General features: G+C 40.9%; 1 protein-coding gene across 3 annotated transcripts in view; it reads left to right on the top strand.

The window, feature by feature from the left end:
* The window catches only part of DCUN1D3 (defective in cullin neddylation 1 domain containing 3), a 38,438-nt gene extending 15,463 nt beyond the window's left edge, over window positions 1-22,975 (top strand). For 2 of the 3 annotated variants that reach the window (XM_029577610.1, XM_029577611.1), the window contains exons 2-3: window positions 15,479-16,009; window positions 21,994-22,975. In XM_029577610.1, the coding sequence (XP_029433470.1) occupies window positions 15,579-16,009; window positions 21,994-22,477 (915 nt within the window). In that variant the 5' untranslated portion in view covers window positions 15,479-15,578 and the 3' untranslated portion in view covers window positions 22,478-22,975. The remainder of the gene's footprint in view (window positions 1-15,478; window positions 16,010-21,993) is intronic. The other variant, XM_029577609.1, reaches the window with a different exon arrangement.
* Window positions 22,976-23,336: the final 361 nt, after the last annotated feature.

A 23,336-nucleotide genomic window follows, 5' to 3' on the forward strand; every position in this document is an offset into this window, starting at 1 on the left:
AGTAATAAAAAGGAAATGCTGATATTTGGCATGAAGTAATGAGAACCATCAAAATTGGACAGTTGTCAGTATCAGATGTGTTTTTAATAACTGCTGTGTATGTACTTTGGCAGCGACCATTATCAAATATTTTATTGTAGGTGTGGTTTATAGGAACTTACTTTGCAGATAGTGCTTTTTTTTGTGTTAAAGTCCTGAATTTGATCTGGTGGGCTAAACATGAGAAAATACTCTCCTTTGTGTTAGTTGTGGATGCCGAGAGAGCATTTGCCTGGCAGTTGCACTGGCAGTTTCTGTCCTACGAAAAAATAGGGGTTGGGTAGAACTTTCTCTGTTTTGGATCTGTACGTTTTATGCAAATCCTGAGGCTTGTATAAAACTTAATGGGAGTAGGGGGGAAGGATATTCAGATAACGTTGATACAAAAGGGTACCAGACAGGTTGCCCATTTTCTCCCTTATTCGTTCTGGGTATGGAACCATTTGCTGACAGGATTGTGAAGAACCCAGGAGGTTAAAGGGATTTCAATAGGAGGACGTCCCTACGAGATTTCACTTTTCATGGACAAGCCATTGTTTACACTGATTAAGCCGGACAGTTCTTTAAGAGCCCTGGTAGCTGAGATTGAGAGTTTGGCGGGGGTCTACGGGTTTAAAATTTACATGGATAAATCCTAGATATCGCAGTTCTTGAGGCAGGAGCTCCCTTTCAAATGAGCCAGGAGCAAATTGGAAGTATCTGGGGATTTATATTGGGGATGATATTGAAGAACCTTTTTCGGTTTAACTATGATTTCAAAGATTGAGTGGCCTAAAGAGGCAGGAACAGTTCAGTTTTATCTTGGCTAGGAAGAACTGCTACAGTTTTAAGATGAATATTTATTTCAAATTCTCCCAGTTTCTGTCCCAGGTAAAAATTCTGAAAGATCTCAAGAGGAAGACATTTTAGTTTTATTTGGAGGCAGAGAACTCATAGGGTGGCTAAAAGTGTTTTGTATCAGGCAGACTGGCGGGTGGGTTCGGTGTTCCTGGTTTCAAGAAATATTGCGTAGCTTCTCATTTGAAAGCAGTTATTGATTGGCACAAGGAGGCTGATTTAGTGAGCACTGTGTTCATAAAGAACAGGCCTTTGTGGGGAAATGTTCCTATTAAGGCTTTGAACTGGCTTCCCAAAAGATAATAGGCGATTGCCTCTTTACTATACAACTGTGGGATGCATGTAAGGTGACATTGGTGGGTGAGAGGAATTTTACTCTAGTAACCTGGGAGATATAAGAGGGTGGGTTTTTTTTTCCTCACCTGAGCTTTTCTCTTCTGACTTTCAGCTCTGTGAGCTGCAGGGTATTGTGCAGAAGAGACAAGAATGGTGGTATATCGAGTTTTGAGGTGCTCTGATATACAGATTGTCCTAGCCCCTTAAGATTTCCGTAAATCCAGTTAAAGCACTATTTAGGGTCATAGGTTGTCAAAATTGACCTTTTGATGGGTAAGACCTAGCTTGAAAGGGTATTGTGACAAGGGTGACTATTTTAAGTGTATAATTCCTCAGCTTTATGCTATGCTTAATGAGGTTTTCCCCAACAAACTGTGACATTTTGTGTCTTGGGGAAACAGATTTAGAAGAAATTCAGGATGGAAACTCATGGGATCTCTGCCTTTTGTCAGTAGGATACAGTCTAATCTCTGCACTGCTTGTTGAAAATGGATATAAATTATTTCAGTAGTACTTTATGATGAAGTTGCAAAAACTATATCTGGATGCCAAAGTTCTCTTTTCACATATTAGTTACCTATCTCATTTTCCTAGATCTCTCTCACCTGCACCCTCCTTTCTCTAATTATCTCCCACCTCCCCTTCCTTTTCTGAATTTCTCTCCCCCCTGTATTGGCCCTCCTTTCTCTCCCATAATCGCTTTCTGGCTATTCAGCTGCTACCCTCCTCTAACAATGCATTACCTCCCCATTCCCACCATCAAGCATTATCCTCGCGCCCATCAGCCCAATTCTCCCCTTGAACACCTTAGAACACTGCTACCCATCATGATCACCCCTTTCACCCAAATAATTGGCCTTACAACCTTCATAATCCTTTTCTTAAACTCGCAGTCAATTGTCAAAAAGTCTGTCCTACTCAATGACATCCTCATTGATAGTCCTGACATCTGTGCTATTCCTGAGACATGGCTAAAGGATTCGGACGCTGTCTTACTTAACAAACTACCAACTGACCTGAATATCTATTCTATCCCCAGACCCAGGAAAAGGGGGGAGGCGGCCTTCTTCTTGCTGCAAAGAAGAACTGCAGAATAACCCCATAACTGATCTTCTCCTCCCCTCACAAACTGGAAATTGGCCTATTTAAATCTCCCAACCTACAAATTTGTTTAATATACGCTGTCCATGGGCTCCTTGACAATAATCCATCCCCACTGATCGAATATATTACTAAAAATATAGACATAAACTTGCCTGCCATCATTCTTGGGGACTTCAGTCTTCATGTGGACTGTATACCTTTATCATCCTCCTGTGATTACCTCCTAGCTTCACTGAATGCCCTGGGCTTCAAGCAGATAATGTCTAACCCTACACACAAGGCAGGCCACACCCTGGACCTCATATTTACCAATGCCTTGATCCAAACCAACCCCCCTACATGCACTTCCATCCCCTGGTCTGACCATTTCCGCATCGATACCACTTGTTCCCTAAAAAATACGATCACCCCCCTCACGAACTAAGAAAATTATTCACTTCCGTAGATCTTGCAAAACGGAAGACCTCATTGTAGCCCTCACTAACTAACTTCCCAAGCTAGATCCGACCGACTCAGTCAGCTCTATCCTCCTGGTATCAACTTGCCAATAGTGTCTGCCCCACACAATCTTGAGAAATTAACCCAGCAAATAATAAACAGAAACCCTGGTACATGCAGGAGCTCAAAAATATGAAATATAACCTAAGAAAACTAGAAAAAAGCTGGCGTAAAGATCAATCTCCTCCCCAACTGGCAAGGTTCAGAACATTCCTACACACCTACCGAGAAGCTATAGACAAAACTAAAAGGGACTTTTATGCCCCAAAAATTCATCAACTCCTATTTAATGCCCAAGCCTTATTTGAATATGTATCAAATTTAACTAAAACTACCCCCACCCCCGATGATAATATCAAATGTGAAGACCTTGCACGATATTTCCACAATAAAATAGAAAACATTGTCTCGCTTCTCTTCCACACCCACACACACTAAAATCCAAACAACAAAAACCACTGCCACTTCTTACTCCCCCACTATAACCCAAGCGACACATTCCACAGCTGTTCTCAAGTCATTTGAAGCTTCCACATTGTTAGAAATATAATCCATTCTCAAGAAAATGAAACCTTCAACGCACCCATCAGATACCATCCCTATTAAAACCCTTCTCACCATCCCCAACCCTTATCTAATATCAACAGATCCATCTCACTTGGTACGGTCCCAAACCAACTCAAGCAAGCTATAATAAAACCTATCCTAAAAAAACCCTCCGTAGACCCTGCCGATCCTTCCAACTTTCACCCCATTTCCAATCTTCCCTTCATTTCAAAAATCCAAGAAAAAACAATTAACTGCCAACTTACCCATTACTTAGATGAACATCACATCCTCCCCTCACAATATGGTTTTCGTAAAAACAATAAGGATATATCTTGGTCCTCCTGGACATTTCTTCCACGTTTGACACTGTCAGTCACTACACCCTTATAGAACACCTTAAAAAGAGTGGCATCTCTGGCAGCGCCCTACTCTGGTTTCAATCATACCTAAGCAACAGGCAATACAGAGTGAAAATTGGGAACAGCGAATCGAAACCAATTAATCTGACACAAGGCGTCCCGCAAGGTTCCTGTCTGTCTGCCACACTCTTCAATATATACCTCCTCCCCCTCTGCAGCCTCCTTTCCAAGCTCTGTCTTCCGCATTGCATATATGCGGACGACGTACAGATCCTTATACCCATAACTGATACACTATCTAATGTCATAAAGACTTGGGAATCTGCCCTTGCCGCTATCAGCACCTTGCTCTCAGACATCTTCCTGGCACTCAATACTGCTAAAACTGAGCTGCTATTTATCTCTCCCCACAATATCAATCTAAATCTACCCCTGCCCAACTCACCACACTCCTCCATCACCTTTTCACAATATGTTCATAGCCTCTGTGTCACCCTGGACAATCAACTCCACCCTAAAAGACTGCTTCTACAAGCTACACACGCTAAAAAAAAACTCAAACCCCTTCTACATCTGAATGACTTTCGTACAATACTCCAATCCACCATAATGTCCAGAATAGACTACTGTAACGCTATCCTCATTGGCCTTCCCAAAAATGCAATCCAACCCCTGCAGATTCTCAAACGCTGCAGCCCGCATCCTCACCAATGCCCATAGAAATAATCATAACACCCCTGTACTCAAAGATCTGCATTGGCTACCTATCACATCCAGGATAACACATAAAGCCCTCACTATCATCCACAAAGCCCTTAACAATCAAAATATGTATTGGTTCAAGGAGCACCTCACATTTCGCACTTCAGTCAGACCCACCATAAAACAGTATTTGGCAACACTACATATACCCTCTCCCAAACTCACAAAACTTATGTCCACCAAAGGCCGCACCCTCTCCATTGCAGGTCCACTGCTTTGGAATACTATGCCCGCCAGTCTTCACCAGGAAACCTGCCCAAAGAAATTTAAACAGATCCTCAAGACCTGGCTATTTAAACAGGCATACACCTGTGGATTGCTATTCTTCCTCCCCACCCCCCTGCACAGCAAATAAGTTCTCTTCATAATATACGGTTTCTGAACACAACACCCCCTTACCTTACGTACATTCTTCTTTGCTCCAGATTTGTATATGTTATCCGTCAATGCAGCCAGTGATCTACTCCGAACATAAGTATCCTACTCGGGTCATATTTACTTCTATGATTGTAAATAATGTTTCAGGTTATCATGTATTGTTTAAATATTTTCTGCCCACCCCCTCCATGGTTCCCATTTTTTGCCTTGATAGCTCTTGATAGTTCCTCTTAATCACTATTTCCCAGATCAGTGTTTATTGTAAAGCCTGTTGCTACTTCGTTATTTGTAAACCGATGAGATGTTCCCAATGACTGTCGGTGTATAAAAATGTTTAAATAATACAGAAGTGCTGGGATATGATTACCCATATTTCGGTTTCTAGGGATCCTAAGGAACATAAGAAATTGCCATGCTGGGTCAGACCAAGGGTCCATCAAGCCCAGCATCCTGTTTCCAACAGAGGCCAAAACCAGGCCACAAGAACCTGGCCATTACCCAAACACTAAGAAGATCCCATTCCACTGATGCAATTAATAGCAGTGGTTTTCTTAATTTTCCCCACTCCTGATACAGCATCTTAAACGAAAATGTTGATATTGCAGATGATATTGAGAGGTGTGCACTGGCATAATCTTGGAAGTCTGCAGGGATTCCAGCTTTGCTATCTGTCGGAAACTTAGGGAAATCCCTTACATAAGGGAATTTGACTTCTTTTAAATATCAAACAGTTGATAAGTTTGAAGCCACCTGGAAACCTCATCTACTCTGGTTGGAATCTTGTACATTGTGAGCTATATTGGCTGCCTTTTTCCATCCTGTAGGGGTGGTGTACTCATAATCTTACTGATACTCTTGTGTTAGTGCATATTGTACTGCAGCTATATTTTTCAATAAATAAGTAAAAATAGTAATGGCTTGTGAAGACCATATAGTTCTAAGAAATTTTCAGTGTCAGTATGCAAATTTAAAGTTTAGACCTAACCTCTGCTAAGAGGTGGTATTTCATATAGTCTTACCTTAATTGAGGATCCAGAAAACAGGCGACTAGATATCTGCTTGGTCTGGCACAGAGAAACATAGGTGAAACGAACTTTTTCAAATCCAACATGGTTCAATAGGGTTTGAAAGTTACTGCCAAATTAAAGCTTTTGTCTATGAATTCAAAGAGGAAACTTATGCATAGCATAATCTTTGGATAATTGTTCGGGTGGTCCATTGTTATGTTTGTATAACTGGTATGATCTACCAAGAATTCAGCCTATGAAACATATGGTGACATGAATTCTCATGTGATAGCTGCTGTATATCAATGATTTGCAGTTATGTAACTGGTTGAATATCTGGAGATGAGTTCCATGATGGTGGGTTTTTTGTTTTTTTTCCCTCATGCTGCAACAAATGTGTGCAGCAGATGTGTTCAGTAGAGGTGTATTCCTATTTTGAACACCTACCGAATTTCACAGAATACGGTCTGTAGTGTCGTTTCTTTTGTAGCTATTAAATAGTTACAGCCTTATTTAGATGGTTTGAGCTGAGATAAAGTACCCATATTTAATCTCCTTGTTGGATGGGCCATATGATTATATATATATTTTTTTAACTTTATTTTAACAAGATCAGCACAGCACCTTGAGCAATAAGGCAATTACAGATCAAATAACATTACAAGATGACTAAGTTTGGTACTCTCTTAGCTCTTATAAGACCATATGATTTCAGGTGTGCAGCAATTCAGACTATAGCAAAAGGAAGTATGATTGACTTCTGAGCAGATAATGAAGAGGACCGGTGCAGTGTTTAGCACTGTAAATATCTATAAGAACCAGGAAACTGATTTTACAGCTGTGCAGTCTTCAGGCTGTTGTAAGCTGATTTACTGTTCCAAATATTTTAACTTAAACATAAGTTGCTTACCTGTAGTTCATTTGAGCCTTGGCTTTTATACACCTGTTAACTGACTTATCCAAGTTCACCTATGTGAAAGTGCCTCAGACAGTTTTCTTTTCTAAACTTCCCTACCTGTTAACTCTTCCTTATTGTGAAGGTGAACAGCTCCTAGGAAGAAAGTCGCGCTCTTAACAGAGTAATTTGCCTCCATAGTTTCAATGCCATGGCCCTTTTTAATGTTGGAAATACCCTTTTGTCACTGGTGGAAGTTGCAAAAATTCCACTTGATGGAAACTTGGTAGGTTGAAAGATATTTGAAGAATGTTCAATCACTGTTGGAAAGTGTACCCCCTCGCTGTCCTGTGGAGAATTTGTTTTTTGAAAAATTAGAGGCAGGCCTAAGGTGCTAACTGGCATAAGGCTGGCATGCAGGCAAAAGGTATGTGTAAGAGATACTGAGGATGCTGGTCACTGAGGTTCAAACAAGGTTGGTCCAACCTCAGAATATCATCCATCAACCTGCTTAACTTGGCCAGTCAGATAGTGGATGATCAGTTGCTAAACATTACAAAGTTCTCTTTAAAATTTAGGAATTAAAAGTATAGAAATACTACAGTATCTTTGCTTAGTTTTTAATCAGTTTGAGTTGGAGGAACACATTTGTTTAACTTTGCCCTGCTTACAAGAATCTTTACTTTAAAAGGACACTTTATCTTCATTAAGAATATGGTATTTACTTTGTAATTAAGATTAGTACAGTGTATTAAGGTGTAGAACAGTTTTTTTTATCAGCCAGCACATTGCTTGTTTAATTTTCTCTTGCTACATGAATGTCATTACAATACAAAAAAAGTTTAATGCAGAGTTTAATTAAAACATTTAAAATGTTCTGTTGCAATGTATGTACTTTTCTTGAATGTTTCCAGTGATGTCATTTCTACCAGACTCATGTTAAGGTTTTTAAACATGTTGGAACGTGTTTCCAAGGAAGCAAGATGCTTAAAATTCTGTGGCTGTAATTATACCATTACCATTTATTGATTATGTGAGATATGGCAATTGAATCAGCCAATGCAACTTTATTTTTATTGTGACAGCACAGTCATTTTTAGTTTAATTCAGCTGTTTTGCAAATGAAATGGCAAATCATATTTCTAAAATCAGTTTGCCTCAGTTTAGAAACTCAACTGCTGTATGTTTGCTTCAACTTGTTTCTTGACTCAAGGCAAGATGCCTTGCAGCAGCTGTTTTAATACTACTGTAATAATTCTTTGGGGGTAAATAGATCTGCCAATTTGTACAGATAGGATCTAATTCTAACCTTTTACCATCTGCTGCAACTTTAATTAAATTTAAAACAGTAGTATGTGTTTAGGGTAACACAAACTGCACTACAGAGAGGTTTGTGTGAAGCCATTTTTGTAAGAAAAACCCACATTGGCCACTCATAGTGGAAACGCCTTTTCCAAATCAAGGCTGCTGAGATTTGAGTAGGAAAGGTCTCCCTTCAATAGTTTGTTGCTGTTTAGATTGGATATAGGTATCTTAGCATAATAAATAACGGTAGAAAGACCAAAATGATGCATCCATATTGGATATGTGTGCGGGCACACATTTACCTGCCCTCAATTTCTGTCATGGGAGTACCCAAATTCTGGAAGAATGATGGCCACTTTTTCTAGCACTAGGCAATTTGAGGTCCTGCTATCTTCAAATTTGCTTCCTACAAAACCAATACCTAAGCCAGCACCCAGGCTCTTTTCCCCATTAGCAGGTTTTGCAATAATCCCTACAGTCACCAAGGTTAATGAAGATAATGGTTTAAAAAAAAAAAAGTCTGGCTTCCACAAGCTTGAAAATGTGAGTTTTAACTATGTACCTTCTAGTCTTCTTCGTGTTATAATTGCCGCATCATGCAGGTTACTCCAGTGCATTCTTGTAAGCACAAAACAGTCATATTGCTCTCTTATGAGCTGAATTGACAGCAGCTAGGTCCTTTTTGGTTCATCAATTTGTGCCTGTCTACTGTGCTATCATAGATATTATGTAATCTGTGGTAGTACTCTAGATCCCTTTGTCTCATTGGTGTTGGTTCCAAACCTTTACATTTAAATCCTTGTCTTGTTTTACAGCTTTTGATGTTATGAAATGATCTCTTATGTGTGTTGATGACTTGTATTGTATTATAGTACACAAGGGCTTTCATTACTCCTCTGTCCTGCTTTCTACAACAGAGTTTTGATTTCATTCTTGGTTTTAATTCTTAAATCAATCAAATCTTGATATTCAACCAACCTTTTTGCTTTCCCAGCTGCTCTTTTTGGAGAAAATCTCACTTAAAAAAAGACTGAAGCTAGGTTTCCAGTATCCTAAAGCAATGTTTGACAATTATGTCCTTATAACTCCAATTTAATTGTGCTTCAAACTTGAAAAGATTACTTTTTGGAACAGTTGCTTAGTAAATGAAGAGACCTGGCACTTACATAGCTTCAGTGCTGGTAATTTTTGTGCTGTTACCCCTGCCTCTTCCATTCTGCTGGAGACTGTGGGGAGAAAAAGGCCTCCGGGGAAAGACTTTTTTTTTTTTTTCTTCTTGAAAGGAGATGAGATTGTGTGCACACTACGTAAATAAACTGAATTTGCTGACACACGACTGGATTTACCAGGGATTTTTTCTGGTAAGAGTAGACTGAAAGAATTCCTGATTAATCAGACCATTTAAGTTGTAAAATAAGTGTCTTTTGTACAGTTTTCTAACCTGTTCATGGCATGCAAAGTCATTGTGTTAATTTTACCTTGTGCTTTAGTTAAGATGTCTAAAGGCTGAGAATTTAGAAATGTTTATCAGCTAATCTAATGGCATTAAAATATCCTTGTAAGTCATACCAGGAAAAATAACTTTTTTTTTTTTAATTTTCAATTTCTTGAAAACATTTTTAATAATGTTCCTCAAAAGAGAGCTTACCCAATGCCTACAGGCTAGAAGTGTGTATAAGTAATTTTTCCATTCAAAAGACCAAAAACTCTCTGCCCCTGTGTGTGTTACTTACTGCATCTCCTGGACTCAGTATCATCTTTGTTTGATGCTTTTCTGTTTCCACAATGCCAGTAGGTAATTCCTCTTGCCATTATGGTTCTATACTGTGGATATGTTATCTAGAAGGATAGTGGAGCTGTCCTGCTCTCATAGAGCCAATTGATTCTCTTATCTATCACCCAGATCTACCTATTAAGGAGCAGAGTATTCCAGCTACCAGAATGCATTTGAATAGTATTTTATTTATTTATTTTTAATTTTTATATACCGACATTCTTACATCAGATGTAAATCATACCGGTTTACATTAAACAGAATAGCAGGAAATAAATTTCCATAGTCTAATACAATGAACATTACTAATTAAAATTAACAAGCGAAAAGAAAAGGTAAAGAATTGGAATAAAGGTTAAATTACAAAAAAATATAAAAGGTTTTTTTTTTTATTTTTTTTAAAGCACAAGGGTTGCACGACGGGGAGAGCCCCTTTGTCGCGCCCCTTCGGCACATGGCGCCTGATGGTGAGGCGCTCTTCAACTGTCGCCGGGGCTCCCAGTGATGTCGGGGGGGGGGGGCGTGGTCACACATCGCATCGCAGTCATTCATTTCCCTCGCCTCCTGCTGTTGGTTCCGTATCTTTTTTCCCCTGCCATTCAGTTTGGTGTTCAGTTCTCGCGGGGGCCCAGGAATGGAGGGTGGCCTCCCCGCTCGCCGGCGCCTGATGGTATAGTATTTGTAGTTGTTCACATGCTGGTATTCTTCTAATGAGCACTGACATTCATGTCAGATTTTGTAGTGTAGTTTCCTGCCTACTCAAGTCTCTGACTTGGCTACCTTTTTCCAAAGCATTCACTCTTTACACTATGCAGCCCTTTCCATTTTTGTACACTGGCATTTTTTTTTTTTTAATTTTTCTCTTTACTCTTTTGTTTATAAATCCGTTAAGCCCATTTAATTGCACATGCTACATACTTTAGGTAAAAGAATAAAAATGTCGATGCACCAGTAACTACATTGTCCTTGTACAGTGCTGACTGCTGTATCCTTCAAAAGGTAATTGGGATAACGGCGGTTTATTCATATGGTAATTAAAAATTCTCATTGAACAATTGTAAGACAAAAGGAGAGCTGCTGTTCATCGTGGCCTTACAAAGCCTACTGTAGGATTGCAGGCTTAAGTTTCAACCACTGTCACCACCAAATCATTTATGCTCTTGGGCTCTGTTTACTTTATTCAACCACATTTTGAGGCTTCACTTGATTGCACTTCAAGCAGCTCTAGAAGAGATGTTAAGACCTTTTTATACCATTTCTTTCCTTTACGTTAGACTTATGAATTGCTTGAAGTGGTAGCATTATGCAAGTTACAAAACAAATTGGGGGCGGATCAGTTGTAAACATCACTAGCCCATTGGCCCGTGCAGCTTCTTCGGGGGCAATGATACATTAACCAAAGCCCCCCCGTAGTGTTCTCATGTGTACGAAGCAGCAGATAACTTACTGGCAGCACACATCGCCATCACGCCATGTCTGCAGCTCTGTACACATCATGAGAACACTATGGGGGGCTTCGGTTAATGTATCATTGCCTCGAAGAAGCTGCACGGGCCAATGGGCTAGTGATGTTTACAACTGATCTTCCCTGTGGTGTGTGGGGGTTTTTTTTGTTTGTTTTTTAAAAGCTCTTCCCTTTACAACACATTGATTATTGTTGAGAGACTTTTATACATCACCAAGGATATTATTGGGTTTGTAAACATATCACAAGAATATTTGTTGGCCAATGATTTATGATTCTAAGAGAATTAGATTTTCCTGCAAAATTTCTCCCACTACACAATCAGAAGCTATATAATTTTTTTTGGTTTATGAAAAAAGCTTTGTTCGGGTGGGATCATTATATAGTTTTGCTTTTATTGAATTAGGATGGATGTGAGTGTGTGAATGTTTTTGATGTATAATTGGATGGTATGATTGGCCCTTGAAGTGTGACATTTTTAGGCTGTGTATTTATTGATATTGAAATTTAGATAGCCAAAAATTTAAGAATAATATGTATACTCTTGATTTTTAGTGATTTCTTTTTTGTCTAGTATTTAAAATAAAGGTACTTGATTTTCTATTGGATATATAATCTGTACCATACATTTCTTGTCTTTCCTTATAAAAGCAAACCTACTTTCACAAAGAAATCTGACAGGTAATGGAATGTATTTCTGCTAGTGAAAGAATTAATCATAATTTGTGTGATATTGCACCCTGGTTGAGAAGGGTTATTCCCTTCCTTGGCAAGAATTGTACATGATGCCTCTGTTTTTTGCAAGTACTGTAGATATCCTTGCTTAAGTAGTAGTAGTGACCTCACCCTGTTGTGACTACTACCCACATAATTGAGATTTCTTTGGCAAGAAGAGAGAGCATTGTTTTGCCGAAAAATAGTGTTTTTGAGGAAACATGTGACATGATGGAAAAAGTTTTGTGTGACGGCAGTTCCTCAAACAACAAAAAAAACCCAAAACAGGCTGCCCAGGGCATACAGGCTCTTCTGTCACATGATCAGTGAGGGGGCCATAGATCCCTTTAGCAAGTCCTGAAAATAGTGAGTGTGGGGCCAAAGCAAATTTTTCAGATTATTTTTCTTTTTTTGCAGATTAAAAAAAATTACATTTTATCAAAAGCTGGAAAGACCCTATACAGCTGCTATGAAAATGCAGTGTAATAATTCCTGTGGAGCTGGATAAGAGATCCCTAGGCCTTCTGCTGATTCTTCTCTCCTCCTCTGTTTCTGGGTAACAGGGAGCAAATCCCCAGGTCTTCACTTGGTCCTGTCTCTGACAGCCAGACAGAGGTGGGTGGTGGGGAGGGACAGTAATAACATTTTGTGAGTTTTCACTTACTAAAATGACTTTTTTTTTTTAAACTTCTCTTTCTTCTCCTTTCCCCCTTCCACTGCCTATTGATTATCATGCTGGCCAATGACTGGAAGGGAAGTCTCTTCAGAATCGAAGAGTGCATCTCGCATGGGTGTTTTTCTAACAAAAAGCTATTGTGTCGGGAAGGGTAGCTGAAGAAGGGGAAGACCTTCTTTCTGCACCACAATTACCTCCTAACTTCCTTACTTCCCGGGCACCAGGGGTGAACAGAAAAATATTGGCCTGGGGGATGAGAGAGCAGGAGGGCTGTTCCTGCCATGTACCACTGCTGTGGTCAGACACATGAGCTCTTTCTCTCTAATTCCTCTAGCTTTTCTTCCTTTATCTCCTGCCTCATTCTCCTGTTCCACATCATCCATCATCTCTGTGATGCCTCCTTTCCCATCTCTCCAATTTTACTCTTTGCCTCCAAAAACCCTTCATTTCTCTCTCCTTCTCTTCCCCATCTCTCTGCCTTTTTTTTTCCTTTCCTCCCCCAGCATTCACCATTATCCAACATCTGCCCCTTGTCCCCAGAAACTGCTCCCATGCATTTTCTTGCCGCTTACCCCTGCCTTCCTCTGCTAGTATAACTTAAGTGTCTAGAACACATCCTGCCCTCACAGAATGCTCTACCCCCCATCTGATTTATGTCTTCACTGTGAGCAGAGAATGTTAAACTCGCAGGCTAACCCTTCCTGGATGTTAATCTTGTGCATTGTGAGATTAGCATGCAGGAAGGTGCTGGTCTGAGAGTTTTCAGCCTCCTTTTCTTGTGATGCTGGTATAATTGGATGCAAGAGAGCAATCTGCGGTGACAGGAGATGCTCAGATTCCTGCAGGCAGAGCTGACCGGCCCACTGGGGGATATACGGGTGGGCTTCTCTCTTCAGCGACTGATGGGATGAGCTCTGCCAGCCTCCTCATGTCCTTATTCCCGGTGAGCTGGGATGAGCTCTGCCAGCTGCTGCTACTGCTGTCACGGGCTACCACCTCACCTTTTGAGTGACTGGCTGGATGAGCTAAGGCAGTTGCCATGCTGCTTCCTTTGCAGCACAGTTGCCTCATTCCTTTAACGTCTGCATTTTTAAAACTGGCAGGCCAGCACTTCTTTGCTGCTGAATTCAGGATGTACGGGATCAACAGCCAGGAAATATAGTCCTCCATATTTTTTTTTTTTTTTTTTTTTAATTTTCACAGTGCCTTGCAGTGCAGAAATGTTGTGGGTCAGTAACGCAGCAGAAAATAATCACTGGCAACTTGTGTGCCTGAAGGGGTTGTAGCTTGAGGGGTGATTCTTTTCATCATAGCAAGGGGAGGGCTAAATGACAAGAACAGATCACAATCACAGAAGAAAGCTGATTGCTAGGGACCGACTTTATTGGTGCATTAAACAGCTTGCTGTTCTGTATTAGTGGCACTAAAATATGATTTTCACTTAATTCAGTTACATGCAGTTGTTTGGATTAGCTCAGAAATTTGGATCAGTTGGCCAAGTCAGGAGAATGTTTGCTGGTCAGAGAGGGCTGGATGACCACAAACACAGGCTGAAGCTGAGTAATCATAAGATCGAGATGTTATGGATCTGGAATATCGACTGCTGTTTTGTCCAGCCCTCTGTATTGTGAGGCAGGATCGTTACAGGGATCCTTAGGGCTGGGCTTTCTTATCTATGAAAGCGGAAAAAGATTTCCAAGCTTTTCACAGCGCTTAATTTTGTGAAGACTTTATATGTAGTTACGTCACACTCTGATTATGGCAATTCCATGTGTTTTGGATTACCCGCTTGTAGTATTGGTAGTTTGCTGCAACTCAGCTGTTGGTTAAGGCTGGCCTTGGAGAGCATGTTACCCCCATTTTGCAAAGGCTACACTGGTTAGCCATTATCTAGTGAGTTTTATTTAAGATTCTGTTTTTGGTGTTTCAAGTCCAGAATGAGATGGGCCCTGTGTATCTATCTAATAAATGACCTAGATATCAACCAGGTTGGCTGTTGCTCCCTCAAGTAGTGTGGCTTGTTTAGAGGAAACCTCCTTGCCTTCTATGTTAGACCTCTGGCCTATGCATTTTCTTGCACAGCTCCTCAGTTGTGGATCAGATTGCTCTTTAGGTTATGCAACGTGAATGACCTGAAAGTTTTTAGACTTTAAGAACTAAAATGTCATCTGTTCCCTGCAATGGAGTAGGTAGTGAAATGCAGTTCCTTTGTGACTTAAGGAAGTCAGCAGATGGGGAGTGAGGTTCTGTCAGGTTTTATTATGGATATCACATTTTATCCCAATCTGGGTGTTTTCCATAGGATGGTAAAATGTCAAATTTATTTGTCAAAAAAAGACCTGTCTGGTGTATTGTGTGTAAAATAAATATGCCCTTAATTTATATGCTCCTAATAACTTCAGGTAAAATATCTTTCTATATTACATACTTGGACTAGTTTTCTTGAAAAATTCTACACATGAATCAACCTCTTTGTAGCCTGTTACAGTAAGAATTTTAGGAATTTCCTTTATTAGAACTTGTGGTATACATCAGCCACTGACTAATGAATGGAATTACTTTCTAAGTCATGCAGCAAATTTTACTTCTAAATGAATATTTTTAATATGCATAATACCTTTAGAGCTATCTTTATTGACCACTTGTGAACTAGATGTTTTACAGAACTATTTAGGATTCCTGGTCTGTTGCTTTGGTTATACAGTACAATTTAAGAGTGCTAAATCTCTATGAAAAGTAGATTGTAATTTTTTGACCATCTTTTTTTTTTTCCTATTTAGATTAGGTGACTCCCACTACTGGAACATTGAAGCATGTCGACCGTCAGCTGAGAGTGTGCTGAGCCAAAAAGGACTGCTCTAAAGCTGGGCTTACAACAACATGGGCCAGTGTGTCACCAAGTGCAAGAATCCATCCTCGACACTGGGCAGTAAAAATGGAGAGCGGGAGTCCAGCAGCAAGTCACATGGCAAAAGAAGTGCAGGCCAGAAAGATGATCACTCCTTGGGGTGTGGGAAAGCCTCTGGGGACATCCTAGTCAATGGAACCAAGAAACTGGACACCACGGTAGAACTTAGTCAGCCTCTAGCGCCCTCCGGTGATACAAAGAAGGAGTCTGGACTGGACGCAGAGGCGTCCTCTTTACATCGAATTGAGCAATTGTTTAGGAGATACAAGGACGAGCGAGAAGATGCCATTCTGGAAGAAGGCATGGAACGTTTCTGTAATGACCTGTGTGTGGACCCAACGGAATTTAAAGTGCTAGTTTTGGCCTGGAAATTCCAGGCGGCTACTATGTGCAAGTTCACAAGGTAAGTTTGTTTTTTTTTTAAACTTATTTTGTTTATATGTGATCACGCATGTGCTCTTTTTATTGCATGCGAGGGAGCTAATGAGAATTTTTTGTCTTATAGTGCTGGAGCCAGCTCTGCTACATGTATTACTTCCGCTGGGGGGAAACAAAACAAGCTCCCGCCGCCCACCCCAATCTCTTTAAAATATTCGGGCTTTCTTTTCTTTTTCTTGTAGGGGGAAAAAGAAGCCTATTAATTCTTGTGCATTGGCCAGGTAGCTCATCAGCTGTAGACTGTATGGCTGGTTTTGACACCCCAGGTGGAAAGAAGCTAAAGCTCTCTAGAAGGAATGTATTCTGTGTTAATTTAATCTCCTTGACTTGTTAATGAAGTCCCGTCAACCCCCCCCAGTTCATAAATAAAGATATATATTGTTAAAATAGCACTTCATGGGTTGGCTCAGTGATGGGTCTTTGCATAGTGGTGCATAGAAATATGCTCAGTTCCTAGGCCTGACTTCTGCTTTTCCAGAGCTGGAATACTGCAAAAGGCAGTCTCCAGAGGGGAGGCAATGTCAACCATCCTATATCGGTGACACCTAGTGGCCAGGCTCGTGGACCGTGCTTATCGGCTTCTGGAAGGAATTGCAGACTGTGGCTAGGCCTGTTAGGCTTGTGCTGGGGCGAAATGGGGGGGGGGGGGGGGGGGGAATGGCAAATGTCCTGCAATCCTGCCCAGGACCTTGGAAGGTGTCCCTTCTGCTGCATCTTTCCCCCCCCCCCCCCCCCCACCAAGACCTCTGCTCTGGCAGCCATCCTCCTAAGATGAGGACACAGGCTTGTCCTGTGCACAGATGATGGAGCCTGTGAACCCTGGCTTAGTCCCTGCGCCCACTGTGCACTGAGGATTGCTGCTGGAGCAGAGGTCCCGAGGGCCCCTCGCACATTTTGGAGGTTTGCTGAGGGGGGGGGGGTGGTGGGGCAGCGTGGCATGGAATCGGCAGCTGACCAAATCCATCTCGTGTTTTTTTTTTTTTTTTGGGGGGGGGTTTGGCTTCTGGCTGAAGACTCCCCTGCAAAGGCTGGGCAAATTTGGGGGAGGGATACAAATGTAAAAATCCTGTTTAGTGTCAAATGAAGGCTCGTGACAGAGAGGCTTTCTGATTTTTGCTGAAAGTGTAAAGGAGGTGACTGCCGGGCTAAAAAAAAACCCAAAAACCTCATGCTGAAGCTTTATCCTGCTTAGGGACAGGATAAAAGTTGTCATTTTGGTAAACAGACATTCTCTAGTAATTTTACATTCTCTGGTTTGTTTTTTTTTAGTGTGTGTTGGCTGTGAATAAATTCGTCTACCATAACCTTGCTTTAATGGTTTTATAAAGGAAAAGATTGGTTCTTGTCATAGAATCATACACTTTGCAAAATTAAATCATGACTTACTGGTGACAACATTGTACATTCAATTCATGGACTGTGTACATTCAGTGTTAGCCTTGAAGGCAGCAATGTGGGGTGTGTGTTTTTTTGGTTTTTGTTGTTTTGCATGTACTGGAAAAAGTTGTAAAAGCTATAGCACTGTTACAAAACATATTATTGTTGGAATAGTGTGTTTTTGTTTTTATGGCGCACAGCAGAAGCCTTCATGATCCCAGTAATACTTTTTCATGCTGGAGCTCAGCTCATTGAGAGATACGCCAGCCTACTCATTCATTGCATTTTGTGCTGCCTCGATTGCTTTCATTTTTATAGCTTTATTTGGCTGCTCTCACTTTAATTTGTCAGTTACAGACTGGCAGCATCTCTGGTGCCTAATATGTGGCTCTTGCAGCCTGGAGCAGGTCCCCTGTCAGCAGGCCTGCCAAGAGGTGTCGCCACCTCTATTCCCATCACCACATACAGAGCAGACATTTTATAGTGTGCATTTTTTAAATGTTTGTATATATTCTTGTAAAACTTTACTGTATTTTGTATTTGTATTGAGATGTTGGAACTTAGTGCCTTACCTAGAGAAAATGGGAGGGGTTTAGAAGCCCAAAAACAGATACAAAAAGTTGAACGCACTAAAAGGAAAAACAAAAGCAAGAAAAGTGAAACTTTTCAGAAGAAATCATTTGCCCTTGCTCCTAAATTTTTGGATGGTGCTTTATTTATTTCCTAACTATCTTTGTGCTGCTGCACTAAATACTTCTTGATCCTCATCACCATTTAGCGTATTGTACAGGGTACTCTTACTTTCATTTTGAAAACTTGCTTTGGTCAGAGAAGATGGCTACAACATTTTGGTTTTTGGGCTGAAACCTAACATGGCAGTGGAGCATTTTCATGAATGGTAAGCCCTGATTTGTGTGCGGCTTTCATAAATCTACTCGCTCTGCCTAACAGACCCTAATACTCCCCTGTATTAGGATTTGCTTTCCCCCATATGAAAATGTCCATCTTCTGGGGACCCTGCAAGTTGCATACTTTACACTAAAGGAGCATGCCAGCCACACTGCAGTGTTTTGAATGTTTGCTGGTATTTAAAGTATTTTTTTACTTCTGTGTGTTTTGCAATTGAACTAGAAAGGTTTACAGTGAACAGATTTAATTCTTCCCTTAAGTAATGTCTTCTTGGTCTCAGCTACTTTATTGTTCCTACTGTAACTTATATTTTAAGAATGATACATAAGTATGGGTTTCTTAATATAGTTAGACTGGGCTGATGCCAGCCAGATACTAGAGAGGTTGCAGTACATCTGCATGTCTCCCAGCTGCCTCGGGGGTCACCATAACCCACCTTGAGCTTAGGCTATATTGCCCTGCTTCCCTCGAGCAGACAGCCAGGTATTCGATTGGTTGTAATAGGTCTCCCTTAGTTTACAAGTAAGTCACCATAATCCACCTCCAGCCTGTGCTACTGCCAACCCACTCTCCTTGAGCAGTCAGGTAGGCGTCGGGAAGCTTGCAGTATATCTGCAATACTTCTCCCAGCTGCCTTGGAGGCGGGCTACGTTCCCTTGGGCCACCCTGTATTTAGCATTGGCTCAGGTCTGTGGAGTTGTCCCTCCTTATTGCCAATGGCTGCACTCTGTATATTCTTCCTGATGCTAATCCTCCCCAGTCTTATTCCCTGTTCAAACCACTGCTAACCTTGTCTGCTGCCCCATTCTCTATATTCTAAACCTCACCTGCTGCCATGGGCACTGCTTTTGAGCTTTCAAAATGTTGTTGTTTTTTTCTCTTCCCCTCATCCACCTCCATGCTCCCTGACAGCATCTCATCCTAGTCGGTCATCACACCTTCATATTTCTTGCTCCTTATCCCAGCTGGGTATTTGTCCCATTCCTGGCCCTCCAAGGCAACATCAAACCATTACCCCTCCACTCTTATCCCTATCCCCTTCCTATCTGAGTCATTGAGGGCTGAATCTGATTAAAAATGTTTTCATAAGAATCTTAAGGCAGTTTTGTTTACTGAGACATTTTACTGTTTTCTAGGCCCACCTGAATAATCTGTAACTGGTGTCTGATGTGGCTTATTCTTTGGCAGACTGGTTTGTTAATGTTCAGTAATATGTTCTGTATTTTCTTTTTTCTGGTTTGGAACTCACTTGGAATTTTTTAATTTTTCCCTTTCTGATGTTTCCTGTGAAATGTGCTTGCTAATTGCATTAATCTTGCCTCTCTCTCGCTCAAGAGTCTTCATGTTCTCACCGTGGCTGAGACTCTGCTTCAGTTATCTCTCTCTCTCTCTCTCTCGGATATTCTTTTCTTCCATACACCTTATACAATAGGCTGTGGTGTTGGGACTGCCCTCCACTCCTGTAAGTTTCAGTACCTTCTTCCACCTCAATTCTTTTTTCCTTTTGAGGCCCACTCCATCTGCTTATTCAGCCCATTACCTTTGTCACTTATTGATCCTTCTCCTTTCTCGTGGCCTATCTTCCCCATCCCTTATTCTTGGGGACTATCTCCACACTGATGACCCCTCTAACTCCTATATCTCAACTCTGTTTTAACCTTCATTTAACCTCTACATTTTAATCTCCCACCCTTACTCACCTAGTCCTTTTCTTCTAGCTGCTGTCTCACTGACCATCATCTGATAACTTTCACACTTATAGCGCTATCATCCCTTGTATCCTCGCCACTGCTATCTCAGTTCTGTTGTCCCAAGGACATGCTGGATAGCAATCCTCAGATTGAGCCCAGCACAGAGCTTTGACATTGAAGTTTGAATATGCCCTACTAGACCCTTGCAGCTCTGGCCACTCCCACACCCCATGCAGGACCCTGAATCTCTTGTTTTGTGAGTTTCTAGAGCCTCAGGAGCTGTATTTTCAGGGCCCCATGGGTTATCTTTGTCCCTCTAGGTAGATTGTGGGGTGTTCTTTTGTTTTTGGTTCAGTTTAAGTTTCTTTATCTTTTTGTCCACTCCATGGAGTGGCTTGGCTGCACATTTTGCTTTCTGAATCACGTGGGAATACCTAATAGGGCCATCAACATGCATTTGCATGTTGCGGACGCTATTAGGTTCGGGGGGTTGGACGCGCGTTTTGGACGTGCTATTACCCCCTTACTGAATAAGGGGTAAAGCTAGCGCATCCAAATGCCGGCTCCGTTGGAGCACACTGTACTGTATCGGCCTGATTGTGCAGCAGAGTTAGATCCATCAAGCCTTGTGATAGATGAGTACTTTGCCTGGGCAAGCTCACGGTGTCACAGACTGCTCTCCAAGAGAACATCATTCCTGGTGGGAGCTCTGAAAAAAAACAAACCAAAACTTTCCAGAGACTTGGACCATGGGCATCTCCTATCACCATTCTGCTATCAATTGGGATGCCTCAGGGCTCTGTCCTGGGCACCTCCTCGGTGCTCTGATATCCTCTCATGGATTTCAATACTGTCTTTATGCTGATGACTTCCAGATCTCTCTCTACACTAAAAATGTCTTCAGAACCTTGTCCCAAATCTGTCTGCTTGTCTGACATTGCTTCCTGGATGACACACCACCACCTTAAACCAAACATGTCCAAGATAGACTAAAAATTCTTTCTCCAAAAACGCTTCCTCTTCCTCTTTTTTTTAATTTTTTGTGGATAGCACTATCATTCTCCCATTCCCCTCAACTTATAACCTTGGGAATCATCTTTTGCTCCTCTCTCTCCTCCTTTACACACATCAAAGCACTGCTAAAATGTCATTTCTTTCTCTGTAGTGCCTCTCAAATCCATCTTTTCGTTTCTGAACATGCTACCAGAACCCTTATCCACTCTCTCATCGCCTGCCACTTGCTCCTTACAGGTCTCCTAGTGAACCATTTCTAACCAAAATTAATTTGCGTGACTTACCTTTTGCCAGCATCACTACTACACTCATAACCCCTCCTTCTCAAGTCACTACATTGGCTCCCTATCTGTTTCAGCATACAGTTCAAGCTTTCACTCTGCACCTCATTGCTAACTCTCCCTCCACCCATTCCTTGTGAACTCTGCTCATCGGGCAAGTTGCTGTTAGTGTAGGGGGACAATCAACGTCTGACTTCATGAGTTGGTGTGACATACTCCTTTTTCTGGCCTTATTCAAACCCAGTCTAAAACTCCACCTCTTAGAGGTTGCTTTAATCCCGGATTATCCTACTCACGCATTGATTTTAACCATTTTCTTAATAGATGAAAAATTCCAAAGTCTCTTTTGCCCTACATGTTTAATCAGCCTAATTAGCAAGGACTGTTTTATGGGTGTATTCAGTGCTAAGTGAAGTGATTAGAAGCCATACTCTGACTGCTCCTAAGACTTTTACATTTTTTCTATTGAGAGAGAGTGGTGTAATTCAGGCCTGCTGCTGTGCTCATACAATAGTTTCTGCACCTAGTTGTCATGTGAGTACTTAGAATGCTGTGAGATACATTTTGATAATCCAAATGGGGATTTCCACAGCATTGCTACAACTGTAAGTATTGTGTGTGTGTGTGTGTGTGCGGCTGAATTTTTAATGCATTTGTTTGTTTTTATTTTTCAACAGGACTGAGTTTTTTGAAGGCTGCAAAGCAATAAATGCAGATAGTCTTGAAGGGATTTGTGCTAGATTTCCCAGTCTCTTAAATGAAGCCAAACGGGAGGACAAATTCAAGGATCTTTATCGTTTCACCTTTCAGTTCGGCCTGGACTCTGAAGAGGGGCAGCGGTCGCTACATAGGGAAATAGCCATTGCCCTGTGGAAGCTAGTTTTCACACAAAACAATCCTCCTATATTGGACCAGTGGCTAAACTTCCTCATTGAGAACCCCTCAGGAATTAAGGGAATCTCCCGGGACACGTGGAATATGTTCTTAAACTTTACTCAGGTGATTGGACCAGACCTTAGCAACTACAGTGAAGATGAGGCCTGGCCTAGTCTCTTTGATACTTTTGTGGAGTGGGAAATGGAGCAGCGGAAGATGGGAGAGGAAACCAAATGTCATGTACCTTCAGACACAGAAGATCTGTGTATAGAGGAGCAGACTTAGCATGTGTCAGCAGCAGCAAGAGGAACAATTTTTTGTTGCCCTTCATTAAATGTAACTCTGGACCTTTCTGGAAAGTACTGAGGATCCAGTTATTTCTACTTTATACCTTTCTCTGCCTTGTATTTGAAAGGGCTCTAAAATGCTGTATCATGTTTTAGGCACTTTCTTCCTATTGGTTATTCCTTTTTTAAATTGTACTTTTGGTCCTAAAATTGGCCTTGACTACAAGTTTAAAATTTATTCCCATGGGTTTGAGCATTCAGATAGTGTAATTAAACCTGTTGCCATTTCTTGCACAATTTTAAATCTTTTATTAGATTAAATTAACTGCTAAATTTATACAGTGCCAGATAGTTTTTTGCATTCTACATCTATCAGGGCAAGTCTGTACTGTGTGTAATGCTGTTTACATTGTTGGAATTAGAAGAGGTTGTTATTTAAAAAAAAAAAAAAAAAAAAAAAATCTCAACCAAGTTGAATAGCAGAGTTAACTGTTGACCGCACATAAAATTGAACGCCTGGTTATGAGGCCGTAAAGAGTGCAAGCAACAACTTTTGTAGTTTAACTCTTTTCCTTTGTAAGCTAGTTATCGGCAAACATTTTGCTTGTTCATCTCCTTTTGAACAGTTTTTAACAGATTTGTTGAATTAAATGTTAGTTTTTTAATGAAGATATTAAAAATACTGTACTCCCTGCTATCCCTGTCAGTCAAATGAGTGACTGTTGACTGCAAAGATAACCTGACCTGGGAACTAGTATAGGCACTCACTAGTAATCTCTGCTTTGGTCACGGTTCAGCAATTATGAGAGAGAAAATGCTCCTAAAAATAGGATGGTGCAAAAAAAAATCTTTAATCT

This window comes from Rhinatrema bivittatum, chromosome 14 (assembly GCF_901001135.1).
Source record: "Rhinatrema bivittatum chromosome 14, aRhiBiv1.1, whole genome shotgun sequence".
In the NCBI taxonomy this organism is placed as follows: Eukaryota; Metazoa; Chordata; class Amphibia; order Gymnophiona; family Rhinatrematidae; genus Rhinatrema; species Rhinatrema bivittatum.